Source organism: Grammomys surdaster, unplaced genomic scaffold (genome assembly GCF_004785775.1).
Source record: "Grammomys surdaster isolate TR1022 unplaced genomic scaffold, NIH_TR_1.0 126298, whole genome shotgun sequence".
Classification (NCBI taxonomy): domain Eukaryota; kingdom Metazoa; phylum Chordata; class Mammalia; order Rodentia; family Muridae; genus Grammomys; species Grammomys surdaster.
Genome location: NW_021621098.1, coordinates 7,839,708 through 7,858,981, shown reverse-complemented (window position 1 = coordinate 7,858,981; position 19,274 = coordinate 7,839,708). Strand labels below are relative to the sequence as shown.

The following is a 19,274-nucleotide window of genomic DNA, read 5'->3' as shown; positions in this document are numbered from 1 at the left end:
TCTCTCTCTCTCTCTCTCTCTCTCTCTCTCTCTCTCTCTCTCTCTCTGTATGTGTGTGTGTGTGTGTATGTGTACATGGGCATGTACACACGTGTCTTGGGGATGTGTGCACAAGGTTGCAATGACCACAGACACCATAGGCATTGGATCTTCTGGAGTTAAAGGCCTTTGCGAGCCACCTGACATGGGTGCTGGGACTTAAGCTTGGTCTCTGAAGAGCAGTTATATGCTTTTAACTGGTGAGCCATCTCTCCAACCCAAGAGAGGCTTACTGTTAACAACTGCAGTTAATGGTTAATCTGTCAGGTCTCCCATAGCTGGGATTGGAACTGCAAGGCTGGACAGCACCCACTTGAGCTTAGAGAGGGTCTTTAGCCATAAATATTAGAAAGCTCTACAGAAAAGATGACTTAAAGTTAACAGACAAAGTAAGGACACCGGAGGCTCAGCTCCGTACCTGGAGCAGGTCTAATGTCTAGCCCCTCCATTCCTACCTTGGCTTAGGAAATGGCTACAGACCAGAGAACTTCGAGGTATAAGGCTCTCAGCCACCAAGTGTCACTGAAAGAGGCTTGACTGTGGAGCCTGTGAGTCCACTGCCATCTGAGGGAGGAGCTGGGAGAACCTTTAATAGAGGGACTACTTCCAAAACTGCGGGTAGGCTCCAGGAAAGGAACAAAAAGGCAGCAAAGTACTAGGAGCCAGTAACCCAGTGAACCCTGCTGGGCTTCCTGGAGAAAGGTATCATCCAGGGGGACAATTTGGGAAGGAAGCTGGGGACATAGCCCCAACTTCTAGCTGTTGTCTCCCACTGGCCAACCCCAGAGCCACAACCCAGAGCAAGGGAGCAGGAGAAAGTGGGAGACTGAGGCAGAAAGAATGTTCCATCACTGTGTCTACAGTCCAAAAGTTTTGGTGGTGGTAGTTGGTTGGTTGGGTTTGGAGTTTTGTATTTTGTTTTGTATTGGCTTTGGGGCAGGATCCTCAGTAGTTTTTATCCCCGACCTTGACATCAGGGAAGGGTGGTAATAGACTAGTTCCACTGTCCTCTTCCAGGTTCTATCATGGAGAACAGGGTGAGTTCTTCTAGCACAGCTTTCAAACCCCAGCAGTCTCTGACTCCCACCACCAGCGTTCAGCTGGATGAAGGGCTCGCAGCCAGCACTGCCGTCGCTGCAGAGATCCTGAAGCAGGAGTGTGACTCCTTGGGGCCTCCGATGGCCAGTAGCTCCAAGCCTTCTTCGTCCTCATCCTCCAGTGCCCAGGTTCTTGCATGGTCTGGGCAGCCCCAGGATCTACACATAGTCCTGCCTCCTGTGGTGATCTTATCCAAAGCCGCATACAGCCTGCTGGGATCCCAGAAGGGCAGCAGGCTGCCACCCTCCACCTCCTTGCTGCCCCATGCTGATGTGGCCTGGGTGAGCTCCCTGCGGCCAAGCCTGCACAAGGACATGAGCCCCGAGGAGCAGTCCCTTTATTACCGCCAGTGGACCTCAGCCCGGCAGCACCACGCTGACTACAGCAACCAGCCAGACCCCATCTCAGGCGCGCAAACCTTGCACCCGAGGCGGCTGCTGCTCACTGGGCCCCCCCAGGTAGGGATAGAACAGGGTGGACCCTGTCTTGGCTGTCAGGGGACATCTTGGGAGTGGGCAGGGGTGACAGAAGACCTCTTCAGACCTCAGCTGAAGAGCCAAAGTGTGAAAGAAATCTCTTTTCTTTTTCCTTCCTCCACCCTTCCTCAATGGAAAACATCTCCATCAGGTGGGAAAGACTGGCTCCTATTTACAGTTCCTTAGGATCCTTTTCCGAATGCTCATCCGGCTGCTGGAGGTAGATGTGTATGATGAGGAAGAGATAAACACAGGTGAGGCTATGACCAAGACATGAGACCCAAGAGATAAACACAGGTGAGGCTGTGACCAAGGCATGAGACCCAAGAGCCAGGGTTGCTTCACCCTCTGGTATCTAGGGCACCTAAGCTGCAAAGCTGTTGTGGGCATGAAGACAAGATGCCCAGCAAGTAATTCCAAGTGAGCTGTGGCTCTCAGCTTTGGGGGCCTCTCCAGTGTGCAGCCAGCTGAGTTTCATACAGCTTTGGTAGGTTCATTGCCTAGACAGGTAAGCCCTGTGGTTCTTGCCAGATCTGCCCCGTGCTTCCTGGCATCACATCCTTTGATTTTACCCAAGATGTGGCTACAGAAGTCACGTGATCTCCCCCTGGTGGGCCAAGGCATTCTCTGTCTCTTCCTATCCAGTATGCTTAGACTGCAAAGAAAATGCCAACTGCAACTCAAGGTAGAACTCTGGGCAAAAATCAAATGTCATTTATATTAAAAACGTAATAGCTATACTCTAGTCTTGGGCTTTTTCCCAATGTAGTTCATGCTACATTAGAAATTTATGCCGGGCGGTGGTGGCACACGCCCTTAATCCCAGCACTTGGGAGGCAGAGGCAGGCAGATTTCTGAGTTTGAGGCCAGCCTGGTCTACAGAGTGAGTTCCAGGACAGCCAGGGCTATACAGAGAAACCCTGTCTCGAAAAAACCAAAAAAAAAAAAAAACCCAGAAATTTATTACATGTTATTGTACACATGTGTATGGAAGGGGTGCATGGCCATGGGCATGTGTTGAGGAGAGAGGACAGCTTTTGGGTGTCCATTTTCTTTTTCCACCACATGGGTCCTCTACTCAGGTCACTAAGCTGGCAGCAAAGCACCTGGACCTCCTGAGCTAGCATCAACTACAGTTTGAACTTACATATTAATAATGAATATCATCTATTGGGCATATGCTATGTGCCTACTACCACTGTCTTAGCACCTTGACTCTCCCATCCCTAATGTCTCTGAGACCTACAAGAACCTGGTACTTTGAGGGGTTAAGTTTGTGCCTAGAGGAGTGATCACTAAGGGGTGGGACAAGATTCAAGCTCTGGAAATGCCCAAAGGCTGGCACTGGCACCTGGGTAAAGATTTTGTCTTCACTGCTCTTGGAGTCCTGTGAGGGGGGGCGGGAGGAAATGAGTATGTGCTGGAGTATGGAGCACTTAGTAGGTATATTGTAGCACATACACTGGAACTATGTTCACTGCATCGTAACACGTCAGGCAGCTTCCGGCTGTAACCCCAGCTAAGGCAGGAGGGAGACGCCATCAAGGCTTGCCTGGGCTCTAGCACAGACCCAAGCTGAATCTGGTCAACCTAGTGAGAATGTGCATTAGTCAGCATTCTCTAGAAGCACAGAACTGATAGAGTAACTCTATACATATTAAAATGGGATATATTTGAGTGGCTTACAGGCTGCGGCCTGTCCAGTGCAACAGTGGCTCTCCTGATGGAAAGGCCAAGAATTTGTAAGTTGTTCAGTCCACCAGGCTGGATATCTCTGCTGATCTTTGGTCTACATTGGAATTCCAAAAAAAAGTAGGTAATAATGCCTTAGCAGATGAATAGAAGAACTTGCTAGCAAGAGTGAGGACAATCAGACAAAAAGAAAAAGATTCCCTCTTCCATGTCCTTTGCTAACTGGCATGGCCCAGATTTAAAGTGGGTCTTCTGACTTCAAACGATTCAGTCAAAAAAATTCTTCACAGGTATGCCCAGCTACATGAGTTTTAGTTGATTTCAGATGTGGTCAAATTGACACCCAAGATTAGCCATCCTTGTCTCCAGTTTTTATAGAAAGTCGGGGCCATGGCTCAATGGTGAGGTTTCTTGCCTGGGATGTGTGATGCTGCCTGCTCAGCTCCGGCTATTGAGAAAAAACAATAACCAAATTATCCAGGGCATCAGTGCTTTAAACCCTACACTAACCCTGAGAATTGTGGTCACCTGTATAAGTATGTTTTTAAAGAGAGTTGGCACACTAATCTAATGGCATTGGAGTTTGTGAACTAGACATGTAGAAACTAACTCAGGGCCAGTGAGGGAAAATCCTCTTCCCAGTTACATCTGAAGGAATCATTTTGGTTCCTTCTGCTCTGGCATAAGAGAGTTCCTTTCTCAGAAATGCCTCCCTGGGCTTTGTGCTTCAGGATGGAGGTGATGGAGGTATTTACTTAAACAGGTAAATATACCCATTCAGGGTGGTGGTGAGGAGGGAAGGAGGTGGGCCCATCTGTTTTGTGACCTGCCCTGCCCTAGATCACAGTGATAACAGCGAACTGAGCCAGTCAGAGGGAGAGCCCTGGCCTGACATCGAGACCTTCAGCAAAATGCCTTTCGACATCAGTGTGCACGATCCCAAGTACAATATGATGAGCCTGGTCTACAGCGAGAAGCTGGCTGGGATCAAACAAGGTCAGTCTTGCAGAGTCAGGTTTGGCTATGTGGAGGTCAAGGGAACTCTAAATTGGTACTTGAGGTGGGCCAGGAACACAGTACACTCCTTTAAGAAGAGCATAATAATTCTGTTTTTCACTCTTACACATGAACATACACACACATACATCTTGATTTTTAAACTTGCTTGTCAGGGCTCAAGTTACATAGTCCTTTGAAAAGTCTTTATGAGAAGTGAGCATTTCTTTCCAAGCTTCATGTATGTGTCATGGGGATAACCGTTACTCCTCCTCTCTTTATGTGCAGAAGTAATAAAGGAATACAAAGTTGAGGAGCCCCGGAAACGAGAAACCATGTCTATGATGCTGACCCAGTATGCAGCCTACAATACCTTCCACCACTGTGAACAGTGCCACCAGTACATGGACTTCACCCCCGCCTCCCAGGTGCAGCCTCTGCCCTTGACTGCCAGCTCTGTTGCCCGTGTGGACCCTGTCAGTGAGGTGGAGAGGGTCGGTGAAACCTGAGACTCCTGGCTTCAGGCCCCAGAGAAACTCTACTGCCACTCAGCACATGTCTCCTCCCCGTCTTCCCCCTGGTACAGGAGCTCTCTGTTTAGGCTGGCCTCGAACTCACAACCCTCCAGCACACTGAATGGAATTACAGGCATGACAAACATGCCTGGTTTTATTTTCTCCTACTTTGGGTGTTAGATATATGTATATCCCAGGGCCTCCCATGTGACAACACATTGTCTAGCACTCCCAGCCCTTAGGCATCTTTTTGCCTAGTGTATCTTTATGCACAGAAGGAGAAACAGTACCACGTTATTTCCCCATGTCCCCATTTCTCTCCTTGAGCTTTATGTCTTGGCACTGAGCACCTGAGACCCTGTTGCTTCAAGGCTGTGCTAAGCAAATTCCCCAAACCTGGTTCTCAGGACCATCCTCCCCCCTCTCCTGCCCCTTAAAAAGCATATTCTGAAATTAAATAGACACTAGATAGAAAGAATGCATTGAAAACTAGGTTACAAGTTAACTGTTTATCTGTTGCATCCGTTTGTTTCTTGGTGGGTTAACTAGTCTGCTGACAATTTTTTACATTGTGTATGTGTGTAGGAGCTAGTTCCCTCACTACATCATTGTGGGCTGTGGAGCCCAGAACACCAGGCCCTTTCCCTGAGGAGCCGCCCCACTGGCTCTGGTTACAATTCTTTGAAGGATATAGAAGACACAAGTGCCTTGACCCATGAATTTAGAAATTTTGTGAATGAAAACCCCTTTTGACATTTCTGTGTGATTACAATACAAATGCAGTATCTCCATATTTGTGATGTAGAACAAACTAGAATTTGGAGAGGGAAACTATTTTTCTGAAATATAATATCTAGGTTAAAACTATTAGGAAACCTTTGATTTTAAGTGCTGATGAAAATTTGTTATCCTTCCATTAAACCAATTATTGGCTTCACTGTATAGCCCATAAAGACCCATTTTATAATTATTCATGGGGATGGGTTCCTGAGCATGTGAACTTCCCAAGAACTTTACAGACAGGTTGGATTTATTCTTGGCTTTCATGAATTACATGGTCTTTCCCTGATGTCAGAGTTATGCACTAAATGTTAGAATCCCTACATCCTTCATTGTAACCAGAAAAAAAATGGTGCCACAGGCACATTTTTAACTCTAGCCCTACTATCTAAGAGCTGATACTTAAAGTGTTCAGTCTGACTCACAGCAGAACTGTCCTGTAACTGGTGTCTGGAGAAGGTATGTAGCAGAGCAACCCAGAGATGTTTGTCTTTAAGACTGAACATTTTTCCTAAGGGTATATAGAATACAGGCAGTGCTGATGGGCCTTACTCTGGGAAATTCTTTGTTGGGGCTGCATAGTTGGCTCCTGCACCAGGGACAGCTAGTAGATGCTAAAGCCTTTTACATGTTGTCCTCACAGCCAGAATGTCTGGTGGCACTTATTCATGTCAGTTACTTGTGTCAAAAATCTAAAAGAATGGCCTGGATGTTTGGAAACACATACTGACCTCCCTCTCTCCTCTTTGCAAATCTAGATGTCTGACCCCACCCTTCACGCATTCACATTCTCCTCTTCTATGCTGGGAGAAGAAGTCCAGCTGTATTTCATCATCCCTAAGTCCAAAGAGAGTCACTTTGTCTTCAGCAAGCAGGGCAGACATCTGGAGAGCATGCGGCTGCCCCTGGTTTCTGACAAGGTGGGCAGGGTGTTGGGTGTGAGGGCTTTGAGCCCTGGGTGGAGGTTCTCGGAGCTGCCAGCATCGAAGGGTTTACTTTCCCATTGTGTCTCATTTTTTCCTTTTCACAGAATCTAAATGCAGTCAAGAGCCCTATTTTCACTCCTTCCAGTGGTCGCCATGAGCATGGACTCCTAAACCTTTTCCATGCCATGGAGGGCATCAGCCACCTTCACCTCCTGGTAGTCAAAGAATATGAGATGCCACTATACCGAAAATACTGGCCCAACCACATCATGCTGGTGCTTCCTGGCATGTTCAATAACGCAGGCATGGGTAAGAGTGCCCTTGGGGTGGGAGAAGGGCTGAGAAGACAAACTGAACTCCATTTTCTTCCAGAGGTTACCTTTGGGAATTGCCCTGCCCTGTGACCAGAGGGTTTTTGGGTTTTTTTGTTTTGTTTTGTTTTTTCGAGACAGGGTTTCTCTGTGTAGTCCTGGCTGTCCTGAAACTCACTCTGCAGACCAGACTCAGAAATCCACCTGCCTCTGCCTCCCAAGTGCGACCAGAGGTCTTTTAACTCTGAGTTCTTCCCTCTCCTGTTCTATAATTTTACATCCTCTAACATTTTTTTGCTCAGTTTTTCAAAATGTTTAACTTCTGAAGACTAGTAAGGACTAAATCACTGTAATATTGACCACCTTTGAGGAGGGTTAGGGAAGCCTTCTTAGTGTAGACATTCTAGGGCCAAAATGTATCCATGAGAAGAGACATGTCCTTACCATGGGCGGTGATGATTTAAAGGGTCCCTCCACTGTGTCCTGCTAGGGACACAAGGCAAGTTCTAGTCTTGTCAAGATATCTACCTGTGATACGGTGCAAGTGTCAGGCAGGCTCAACCCTGCTTTTTCACAGGAAAAAGAACATCAAGACACTCTCCCAGAGAGGAGCATCACCTGTTGAGCATGGGCACTAGGGTGTCTAGATCACCTCATTTCACACACAGGAAACTTTTAACTGAACCGGTGTTTCAGAGCCATACCCTTCTGGGTACTTCCTGTACTGCAGTATTTAAGTTTTTCCCATTTGTTTCTGTCAGTGTCTGAGGTGGTCCTTAACTATGATTTCAATTTGCAGTTCCGTAATGACTTGTGACTGTAATCTTCCTCTCACCTCAATGCTGGGCATTGAAGTTCAGGCCTCTGAGATGCTTTAAGTGATTTCCTGCCTCAGTCACCTACGCAGTTAATACTGCAGCACGTGCCACAAAGCATGCGTACTGAGCACTCCCATGTGTTTAGGCTGTGTCTTCTTTAGAAAAATGTCTTCCAACATCCTCTATTCATTTCTTCACCTGGATCACTGTTAATTTATAGAGGTCTTTTATATTTCAATATTAACTCAGAAGATGTCATTTTATATCTTTACCCATTCCAATGTTAATAATGCCCTTGATGTCCTAAGTTCTTAGTTTTGATGGAGTCCCATTTGTCTCTTTCACTTGCTGAATGTTGTCCCTACACACAGACCACTGTGAATTTCTCTGTCATTACTCTGTACTTTGTTTCTTTCTAAATGCTCTATCATGCTAGCTTTTGCTTTAGTCACTGGAGCATTTTAATTAATTTCTCATGCGATAAGGACACAATTTCATTTTTTCATGTGGCTATCAGATGCTCCAGAACTGTTATTGAGAAGAGTTCTTCTCCACTGAAGGGCATTGGCACCCTTGTCATATATGTTTATTTCAGGACTCTCTATATCTGTCTTTATGTCACTAGCACACGACTTTAAGTTTCAAAAGGAAGAAGTATAATACCTGGAACTTTAAAAATGTACACATATTTGCATACTTGTATGGTCTATGATAATGTACGTAATGTAGAATAATCAAATCAAGAGTATATGCACTTCCTTTAGGAATCACTTTTATGTGTTGGGACTTTTGTATTCTTACAGTCATTTTGAAGTATATCATGTGTTGTTTTAAAGTAACTTAATCCATTATTCTATAGGAAACTATAATTAACCCCTCCTTTTTGGTGCTCTTTACTGGACTGACTTTCATTCCTTCCTCCTGCACCCCCCAAGTCTTTACTGACCATCTTCCACTAAATTCTTCTTTCTCACTGGATTCACTTATACAAAAACCTCCCAGTTCATTCATGTTTCTTTAAGTATAAAGAGACAAAACTAATGGGGTCAACCTAAATTCCCATCGATAAAGACAATATGAGAACACAAGATATTTTTTGGCCATAATAAGAATGGAATCCTAAGTCTGCCAGACTTAGGATTTTTGTTGTTTGCTTTTTGTTTTTTTAAGACAGCTACTTGCTCTATAGACCAGGCTGTCCTTAAACTCAGAAATCCACCTTCCTCTGCTTCCAAGTGCTGAGATTAAAGCATGTGCCACTACTCCCTGGCTTCATTTTATTTATTTATTTTTTTAATTTCATGTGCGTTGGTATTTTACCTGCATTTATGTCTGTGTGAGGGTGTTGGATACTCTAGAACTGGAGTTTTATAGATAAGCGTGAGCTGCCTTGTGGGCGCTAAGAACTGAACCTGGGTCCTCAGGAAGAACAACTAGTGTTCTTAACCACTGAACCATCTCTCCAGCCTACTTTTTTTTTTTTACAAGCCATTTTTGTTGTTGTTCATTTCCTGCATTTGAAGTACTTGATGACATCCTTCGCCGGACATTCCTTGCCTCAGTCCTATAAAAAAAATCTATACGCTGTTTACCATTTTTAAGATTAAATTCTTAAAACTAATTAAAATAAAATTTTAACTGGAAGTTTATACAAATGATTTCCAACGTCACAATATTGTAGCCATTTTGAAGGAGCTGGAAGACTTTAGTCATTCTTTAGGCTCACAATATGCCATCACTATTACCAGATTCTTCAAAAGTTCTGAAGAAATACATCCAGATGGGCAGACTAATTGGCAGACTTAGGATTCCATTCTTATTATGGCCAAAAAATATCTTGTGTTCTCATATTGTCTTTATCGATGGGAATTTAGGTTGATCCCATTAGTGAAGATGGGAACAGACATGAGACTTCAGTAAAATGGTTCTCTCTTGGAAATACACCACCCAGTGGACTTGCTGAATCAAATGGTACTTCCAGTTTCAGTTGCTTTAGAACTCTGCACATTTTCTATAATAGCTGCTACATCCACATGTATGAGGCCCTTTCCCTCTGCACCCTTGTCAGCATGGCTGAAAACCAATTCTTGTACCAGCACTCATCTGTCTCTTTCTCTCTCTGATTTTTCTCAGGGCCTTCTCTGACCTTTTTCATGCTCTCTTTAACCCTCCCTGTCTTGTCTATGTAAAGGCAACATTCTTCTTTAAGGGCTGTACACAATCAAGAGCTGTACACAGCCTTTTCTATTGTAAAAGAGTAAATCAAATCCAGTAAGGATCTTTGCGATTTTTGGAGGTTTCTTCAGACAGCAAAACGAGGAATTTCTTCAGATTAGTGATGTCAATCTCTAGCTGTTTGATGTTCTTGTCAATGACCCTTCAAAGGTCTGAGTAGTATAAGTTCGGAGGCCACCATGTGGATTAGAACTTCTAACAGCAGACATCATGGGTGATTCATTTTTACCTAGAAAGGAAAAAGAAGGGAATTCTCAGGGAGAGTTCTCTTCCCTGGATGTAAATTGTTATTCATTTTATTTATGGTTGGGCCTGGCTTTGTGGAGGTATCTATTTATTTCATTAATCTTTTTGGTAGCTGGTTAGCTTTGCCTTCTGTGGTATCAGACAGACATAGCAATCCTCGGCCCCGTAAGAGAACTGGGTCTGGGCCATTCCCTTTAAGGGTAAGAGGGTCCTTCCACATATCTGTGGCATAGTTTTTATTAATCTCGTTGAGGCTAGAGGCAGTCAGCAGCAGATTTGCCATGAGCTTTCAGTTTTAGAGAGTTAAAAGTGAACAAGGCATGATGGAGAGTATTTAAGGGGGACTCCTTCTGGGGGGGGGGTACCATTCCCCCTCTTTTGTTTTTAAAGCCAATTTTTCAGAGTTCTTGTAAAATCAGTGCCCGTTTCTTGAAGCTTCACAAGTATTGCTGCCACTCTCCACTGTTCTTCTCTGGAAGAACAGTTGGTGCTCTTAACCACTGAGCCATCTCTCCAGCCCATCTTACTGTTTCCTAATTCAGTTCACTTTCCCTTACTTGCCTACTTGCTCTGGCTAGGACTTCTAGTCCTATCGAGTGGACACAGGCATCGTTTTCTTGTTCCTGATGCTAGCTGGAAAACCTTTGGTCTTTCACCACTGACTGCCATATTAGCTATCAATGTTTCCTGTGTGATCTATATTATGTTGAAAAGTCAAAGTATTCCACAGACTCTTGAGAGGTAGATGTTCCTAAATTCTGGTATTGCCTTGATCTAATCCTACTGTTTGGGGTTCTTCCATACATTAATCAGCCCTTTTCATTATAATCTACATTTGTTTCATTTTAAAATTTTAGCTAATTCATCTTGATTATCATTAACATTCCATGTAGTACTTGCCATATGCTAGACACCATCCTGATCACATATAATAACTCTGTCATCAATTCTTAGTGGTAAGGAAACTGAAGCTCAGTGGAATTAACTCATTCCCCAGGCAGCTTGTCTCTGGTCTCTTCTCTTGCTCTATACCATACATGACTGTACTGCCCTATCTTTTGCAAAATGCAGATCTAGGATGGGTGCCCGTTTCTTGAAGCTTCACAGGTATTGCTGCCACTCTCCACAGCCCTGGCTTACTGTGAGGCAGATCATGAGTAGCTGCCTCTAGGAGCAAGCTCCTTGTCATGTTCTAAGGCACTAGTCAGTATTTCATCTGGCATCTGAGGTGTCCTCTGTCATATCAGAGAAGTGGAATTCTTTTTTGTTTTGTTTTGTTTTTGTTTTGTTTTTTCGAGACAGGGTTTCTCTGTGTAGCCCTGACTGTCCTGGAACTCACTCTGTAGACCAGGCTGGCCTTGGACTCAGAAATCTGCCTGCCTCTGCCTCCCAAGTGCTGGGATTAAAGGCGTGCGCCACCACCGCCCAGCAAGTCATACACCATCAGATTTGTTTCAGCCTTTACTAATTAAACAAGTGAATCTCTAGTAATGAGTTCCAGGAATCTATATTTTAAAATGCATTTCCCAGGGACTTTTTTTGGAGATTTTTTTAAAAATTATGTGTCTGGGCACAAGTGCAGGTGCCCATAGAAACTAAAAGCATCAGATTCTCCCTAAAGCTGCCTGACATGGGTGCTAGGAATCAAACTAGCATCCTCTGCATCTTCTCTCCAGCACACTCCTTCCTGTATGAACAGGATGCCAGTGGAGGTAATATGACTAGTCTGAGTCAAGGATGGAGAGCCGTGGTTGTACTGCCTTCCAGGTGCTGCTAGGTTCCTCATTAAGGAGCTGTCATATCACAACCTAGAACTGGAAAGGAATCGCCTGGAGGAACTGGGAGTCAAGCGGCAGTGTGTCTGGCCTTTCATTGTTGTGATGGATGACTCCTGTGTCCTGTGGAACATTCATAGTGTTCAGGAGCAAACCAGGTAGTGGTACTTCCGAGAAGTTGTGTGTGTGTGTTTCGGGGGTGGAGGGTTATGACACAATGATCTAGATAAGATATTTTTAGCAGTAGTTACACTTGGAAAAATTAAGAGATACAGTTTTCCTGAGCAAAGTGGGTCATGAGACTACGCTCACTAGCTCACTGGTTACTTAAGAGATTTTTATTTTAAAGAGAATATATCATTAAGTTCCTGCCCCATTTCCACATCCTGGTATTGCTTAGCTGCAAAATCTGATCTGGGCCAAGTATAGTGATATATACACTTTTAGTCCCAGCACTTAGGAAGACAAAGGCAGGATGAGCTCTTTGAGTCTGAGACCAGCCCAGTTTATATAGCAAGTTCTAGGCCAGCCAGCATACATAGTAAGTCTATGTCCCCAACAAAACTGTTCTAATATTGTGATTCATTTATACAGACTCTGACATGTAAATAAGACCTAGCTCTCCTTAACTACTGATGTGAAGAGAGGAAGTTACATCACCTCTAAACCCATCAGTGGCTTTCCTAGAGCAGCGGTGACTTTCCAGGATTCCTTACAGATGCAGGCAGTGGTTAGTAAAGGGGAATGCTAAATAGTAGAAAGTGTGCTAAATTGCTGCTAAAATTCAACAGCATCTCTAACAAAACACTGACTTCACATCATTTCTTCTGTGGACTTGAAATCAGTGAAGTGTGCATAGAGTTCTTTATTATAATTATCAGAACTGGATGTCTCTGTACTGTTAACCCCTGGTCATATTGTTAGCAACTCAAGTTCATTATTCACTTTGAAATATGACTAGATTACTTCCATTTTTGCCATAAAGGTGATAAGATTCACCACCAAAGGCCAGCTTCTCTGACTTAGTCATGACAGGCAGTATGACTGGACTTAATGTAAATTATCTTATTATATCCTTTACAGGAATACATACACACACACACATACACACGCACGCGCGCGCGCACACACACACACACACACACACACACACACACACAAAGATATAGTAGTGTTGGTTCTTCATAAACTAACTTTACATTTTATAGCCAGCCTACAGAAGCAGGAATTTCCAGTAAGAATGTGTCCTTGAAGAGTGTCTTGCAGCATATTGAAGCTACACCAAAAATTATCCACTACGCAATCCTGGGCATACAGAAATGGAGCAGCAAGCTGACTTTGCAGAACCTAAAGGCCCCATTCTCAAGATGTCATGTGCATGACTTCATTCTCCTCAATATAGACCTAACTCAGAATGTACAGTATGACTTCAACAGGTAGGTCAGGCTCATGGATGCTGGTCATCTTGGCATCTTCCAGAGGGTGTTGCCCACTTCAACCTCTATATTGTTTTTATTTTGCCTTGGACAATAAGCCCCTTCCAGCTAGCTCAACGCTGGAACTCCTTATGTGGTCCAGGTTGGTCTCACATTGCAGATGACATAGAATGACCTAGACCCTTGATATTGTTATGCAAAAATAGAAAACACAGGTAAACCATCGGATTATTTATCAAGAATATAAGTAGAAACAAAATTCATTAAATCAATACTGGTCAATATGTAGACCTGTGAATGTCCAATACTAACCACATATTCATCCTCAGAACTAGGAAGGAAAATATTCTCTCCAGTGTGGTAAGGCCCACAGCCTTTCCTACAGGGAGAAGGCAGAAGGCAGGCCCCTTTAATTAATCATATCACATTCCTGAAATGGCCAAGGAATGGTATTAGAAACCACAAAGTCACTCTTACCATCCACCCTCAACCTATAGCTATTTAGAATACCTACTGCTTCATCCAGTATGTAATCAGAATTTTAAAAACACAAGACCTCTGGCTTTCCTGCTGGAACACACAGGTGTTTCTGATAGGTTACCTAAAACCCTGTAGCATAACAGACAAAATTCTTTCCTCCTCCTTTAAAGCTTATAATGCTCAACTCAGTAGAGTGAGGGCCAACTCTCTAAGGACAAATCCATGTTTTGGGCCCTCCCCTCATGTCTGTCACTCATTTCTCTGTGTAGTTATCATAGTTGAGATGTGATGGACAAACTTATCGTTGTGGTTATGATTTAGGTATTTCTGTGAAGATGTTGATTTTAACCTGAGAACAAACAGTAGTGGCCTCCTCATCTGCCGCTTTAATAACTTCAGTCTCATGAAGAAACACATTCAGGTTGGAGGACAAAGGGACTTTATCATTAAACCAAAGCTCATGGTAAGTCTTGTAATGTTTGATGCTACTGTTGAAAAGAAACACAAGTGCTTTATTATAAATAGCTTTGTCACTAAAGTATAGCATGCGAGCTTGACTGTACAGGGAAATGACCCTCGTGACAGGAAGTGGGCCTCATGTTTGCTGTGTGGCTTCATTTCTGTCAGCAAGGGCTCAGCCAGAACAAAACCTTCACTTTTGACAATTGAACAAAATTGTTCCAGAGTTAAGCCTTAAAGATTACATCAAAGCTTGCTTACTTATTTATTGGGTTTTGTTTTATTTTGAGACAGGTCTCTACTTAGCTGTCCTGAAACTTACTATTATAGTCCAGGCTGGCTCCAACTCAGATACCTGCCTGTCTCTGCCTCCCAAGTGCTAGGACTAAAGGTGTGCATCCAACTGCAAAGCTTTACTTTCAAGACAGTCTTTACATTGTGATAACTCCTATGTAACACAGGAGAAAAATACAAATAAAACTGTTTCTCTGGTCCTTAGCTTGTCTTTTAAAGAAAATACTGCAGCTCAAAGCTTGAAAAAGAGTACTGTCTATACTCTTCCCAGGGAGTCTTACTGCTAGCTGATCACTACAGCTTGTCAACTACTTAGCTCAAGCTGAGAAACGCCCAAACACTATATTCATTAAATACAGAAATATTCCAGAAATTCTTGCTGTAACTTAAAGAATATTATACTATTCCTGAAGTGGGAGAATTAAGAAATACAGAACAAAATAAGACATTTGAACCCATCAGGCAACTGCTATTAATACAGCAATCCCTCTTTAGTTGCTAGTTTTTGTAAGATACATTTTTTTTGAATGTATGAATCTACTGTATATGTGTATGTATGTGCACATGCCTGGTGCCTTTGGAGGCCAGAAGAGGGTGCTGGATCCCCTAGATCTGGAGTTATGATGGTTATGAGCTACATGTGGTTGCAGGTAACCTTGATCCTCTGCAAGAACACCTAATGCTCCTGACCACTGAGCCCACTCTCCAGTCCACAGCAGTCCTCCTTTATCTAGAGCTTACCATTGTCAACCATGGCCTGAAAATACTGTCCTTTGAGTCAAGAGACCACACACATATTTTGTGCCTAATTTAGAAATTATAATGTTTGTGTGTATAAACATTCATGTAGGGTTCGATGCTGTATAATTTCAGGTATTCTTTAGGAGTAACGTATATGAAAGTTATTAGGATGCAATCCATTATGATCTTAAGATATTTCATTCACTGACAGGCACATTTCCCATAATCATCTGATTTCAGGTTCCAGAGAACTTCGCTCCCATCCTGCCCCTTCAGTACGTCTGTGCTCCTGACAGTGAACACACACTACTGGCAGCCCCTGCACAGTTCCTCCTGGAGAAGTTCCTTCAACATGCCTCATATAAACTCTTCCCTAAAGCCATCCATAACTTCAAGAGTCCTGTGCTGGCCATTGACTGCTACCTAAACATTGGACAGGAGGTAAAGGCGGGACTGAAAAGCCTGGGTGCTATATCCATCTCTTCCGCTTTTTAGTCCCATTGAAAACTTAAGATGGATCTAAGAGAGCCAATAACAATATGATTCAAAGGGTCCCACAGGAACAGAACTAGCCAGTGACATGGTTACCTCTGGTGTCAACAGCTCTGAAGAGCCGGGCTTGATGACTTGGAAAGAAGCAGCTGCTTGCTCTACTTGCTGTGATTATGTAAATTTAGATCCGGTTCTTGCTGGCACAGTCTGTTAACATATGTAAGAGCTCAGTGATTATGGAACAAGTATAAGCTCTGTGAGACCTTCAAAGTCTTGTTTCCTTTCTTCGAGATTCTCCCTATTTTAGTCTAGCATTTTAATTGCCACTTGCACCTCTAGCTTTCTACAATTAAGTTTTTCCTTGGGAATATCTGGAGAGTATATTTTACTATCTTCAATAATGTAATATTCCCTTATAATAAATCTTTAAAAAAACAACAAAAAAATCTACAGAAGTTTGCAATATGAAACGGTTCAGTGGGTACAGGTGCTTGCTGTCAATCCTAACAAATACGATCACTTCCTGGAACCCAGATGGTGAAGAGGATGGATCCCACAAGATCCGACTTTCACATGTGCATCATGGCATATACATGATCAAAATTAAGAAAACAAAACAATAAAATAAACCACTCATAACCTGAACAAGACATTTTCCTGTCCTTGACTTGTAGACCATTTTCTTGGCACATACTGACCAACACACCATTGTCCACACAAACTCTTTTAAATCCTAGTGCATTCGATTTGGGAAGCTAAATTTAATTTAATGTTAATAATTCATGCTTTGGATTAAGCCATTAATTTTATAAATTGAAACGTTAAACCCATATGATGGATAAGCATGAAGGCACATGTCTGTGATCCCAGCATTCCAGAAGCTAGCCAGAGCTAGAGTGAATTCTGCCTTAAAACACAAGAACCAACCATGTGTCCATATAATCTCAATACCAACAGCAGCTAACATTTGCTAAATACTGCATATTAGTAATTCAAAACTACTTCAATCCGTCAGGTTTTTTTTTTAACCTATACAGATAAGGAACTATTCAGTGCCATATAACTACTAACTGAAGAAACCAGTGTTTGAATTCAAGCCAGGTTTTAAGGGGCTCCATTGTTCTCTGTATGATTCTGCTTTCTGTAATTTTTGTGGTTGTCTTCCTAGACATGGAAGCCTAAAAATTAACTCATGCTGCTTTTAGCTTCTTTCAAAGTGAAACATTCACTCTTTCCTAAGCATGCTTTTTCTTATCTGTATGTGTACCATGTGCATGCCTGGTACCCATGTATGTATACCATGTACATGCCTGGTACCCATGGAGGCCAGAAAAGGATGCCAGATCCCTCGGGACTAAAGGCACAGATGATTGTGAGCAGCCATGTGGATACTGGGAAACAAATCTGAGGCTTCTGAAAAAAACACCCAGTGCTCTAAACCACTGAGCCAACTCTCTAGCTCCAAAATGTAGGATTTTAAACACACACACCTTTTCTTAATATTTGTTGAATAGTGATTTACTATAGTAAATTAATGAGATACTTAAAAATCGGAAAAATCACTGGGCAGTGGTGGTCCATGCCTTTAATTCCAACACTTGGGAGGCAGAGGCAGGCAGATCTCTGTGAGTTCAAGGCCAGCCTGGTCTACAGAGCAAGTTCTAGGACAGTCAGGGCTATAAATAAAAACAAAACAAGACAAAATAAAACAAAAAAAACCCTCTATCTTGAAAGAAATTTAGAGAGAGAGAGACAGAGATTTGAATACTAAATTGTAAGTACAAAGCTTGAATAACCAACTCATTCATTAGTGAGAAAGATTTGGCTTCTTCACTTTGCATCCCAAACTAAAGAGGAAGGCACAGCATTCCTTACCAAAAGTATAGCCCCTTTATTTGCTTTTGAAATGTCTTTGTTTTTTCTGTTTACTACTTTCAGGTAGCCATATGCTATGTCAGTTCCAGACCCCACTCCAACAATGTCAATTGTGAAGGGGTGTTTTTCAGTGGACTCCTCCTGTATCTCTGTGACTCTTTTGTAGGTGCTGATCTTCTCAAGAAATTTAAATTTCTAAAAGGTAAGTTAATTGTCTTGAATGTAAATGCTATCCTCTCTCTCTCTCTCTCACACACACACACACACAAATGAAGAGTTGAATACCACACAAGCAAGCAAAGTTTGGCTCAGTAATTTGGATAAGTTGATTCTATCTACTAATGTTACTGGGGAAGAGCATGCTCTGTTATCGTAAGACTAAATAAAGTGCAGGTGAATAATAAGATCTATGACTTTAAAAGACAGGTTTTATGTGTAGGTATGTGTCCAAGTGCCTGCAGAGGCCAGAGGGTGTCAGACACCTTGGAACTTAAAGTTGTAAGTCATCTGATGTGGATGCTGGGAATTGAACTTGGGTCCTCTGCAAGAGGTAGAAAGGCTCTTAACTACTGAGCCAAGTTTCCAGCCACTGTGACTTCTTAAACAGGCTTTTACTGTTATTTATTCTAGAAACACATGCTTCTGATACCTAGTTAAGACAGAAGCTAGCTTGATTCTACTTATGCATGTTTATAAGTAGTATATACAATCTAATATTTGATTGGATCAGAAACCAACTGCAGAAAATTACATAATTGTACCTCCTAGATATTCTATGAGTCTGGCACAGAAATTAAAGTTGTCTTAATATATGCCTCATAAAAAAGGTACAACTTACCTAAGAATAATCTGTAAATCCAGCATCACAAATAATCCTGACAGTAAAAGTGACACTCTAAACACTCTAAATGTGACACTCTAAATGGGGTTTTCGTTGTGTGTATCTAGCAGAGTGGTTCTCAAGTAAAAGGGAATGTGCCTCAAGAGACTTTTGGTTGTCACTGTATGTGTATGGGAGGTGGGTATTTAGCAAACAGTGGGCGGGAAGCTAGGGATATGCTAAATATTCCACAGGGCACAGAGGAGCACCCAACACACAACAAAGTGCTAAGGTTGAGAGAGACCCTGTTCTAGAAAAAAGATAAAAGAAACACTTTTCATCAGTCACTAAAGGATGGGAGGGCTGTAGCTGAAAGAAATCTCCCTCTATAATCACTTCATGCTCCTTGAAACGTTTGCAAAATTACTTGAGATAAAATGAAGTATCTAGAGGCTGGAGAGATATCTCAGGGTTAAGAGTACTGGCTGTTCTTCCAGAAGTCCTGAGTTCAATTTCCAACAACCACATGGCAGTTAGCAACCATCTATAAAGGAATCTGATGCCCTCTACTAACATGCAGGCATACATGCAGACAGAGCACTTATATAAGAAAGAAAGGAAGGAAGGAAGAAAGAGGGGGGGGAGAGAGGAAGGAAGAAGGAGAGAGAAAGAAAAAGAAAGAAAAGAAAGGAAGGAAGGAAGGAGAGAGAGAGAGAGAGAGAGAGAGAGAGAGAGAGAGAGAGAGAGAGAGAGACAGAGAGAGAGAGAAA

General features: G+C 42.8%; 1 protein-coding gene across 1 annotated transcript in view; it reads left to right on the top strand.

Annotated features, from left to right (window-relative positions):
* Greb1l (GREB1 like retinoic acid receptor coactivator) overlaps positions 1–19,274 on the top strand; it is a 247,506-nt gene that overhangs the window by 225,393 nt on the left and 2,839 nt on the right. The window contains exons 22-32 of the mRNA XM_028759515.1: positions 1,057–1,595; positions 1,765–1,867; positions 4,146–4,301; positions 4,590–4,729; positions 6,355–6,516; positions 6,627–6,831; positions 11,900–12,065; positions 13,116–13,343; positions 14,145–14,286; positions 15,558–15,758; positions 17,748–17,886. Of these exons, the coding sequence (XP_028615348.1) occupies positions 1,057–1,595; positions 1,765–1,867; positions 4,146–4,301; positions 4,590–4,729; positions 6,355–6,516; positions 6,627–6,831; positions 11,900–12,065; positions 13,116–13,343; positions 14,145–14,286; positions 15,558–15,758; positions 17,748–17,886 (2,181 nt within the window). The remainder of the gene's footprint in view (positions 1–1,056; positions 1,596–1,764; positions 1,868–4,145; positions 4,302–4,589; positions 4,730–6,354; positions 6,517–6,626; positions 6,832–11,899; positions 12,066–13,115; positions 13,344–14,144; positions 14,287–15,557; positions 15,759–17,747; positions 17,887–19,274) is intronic.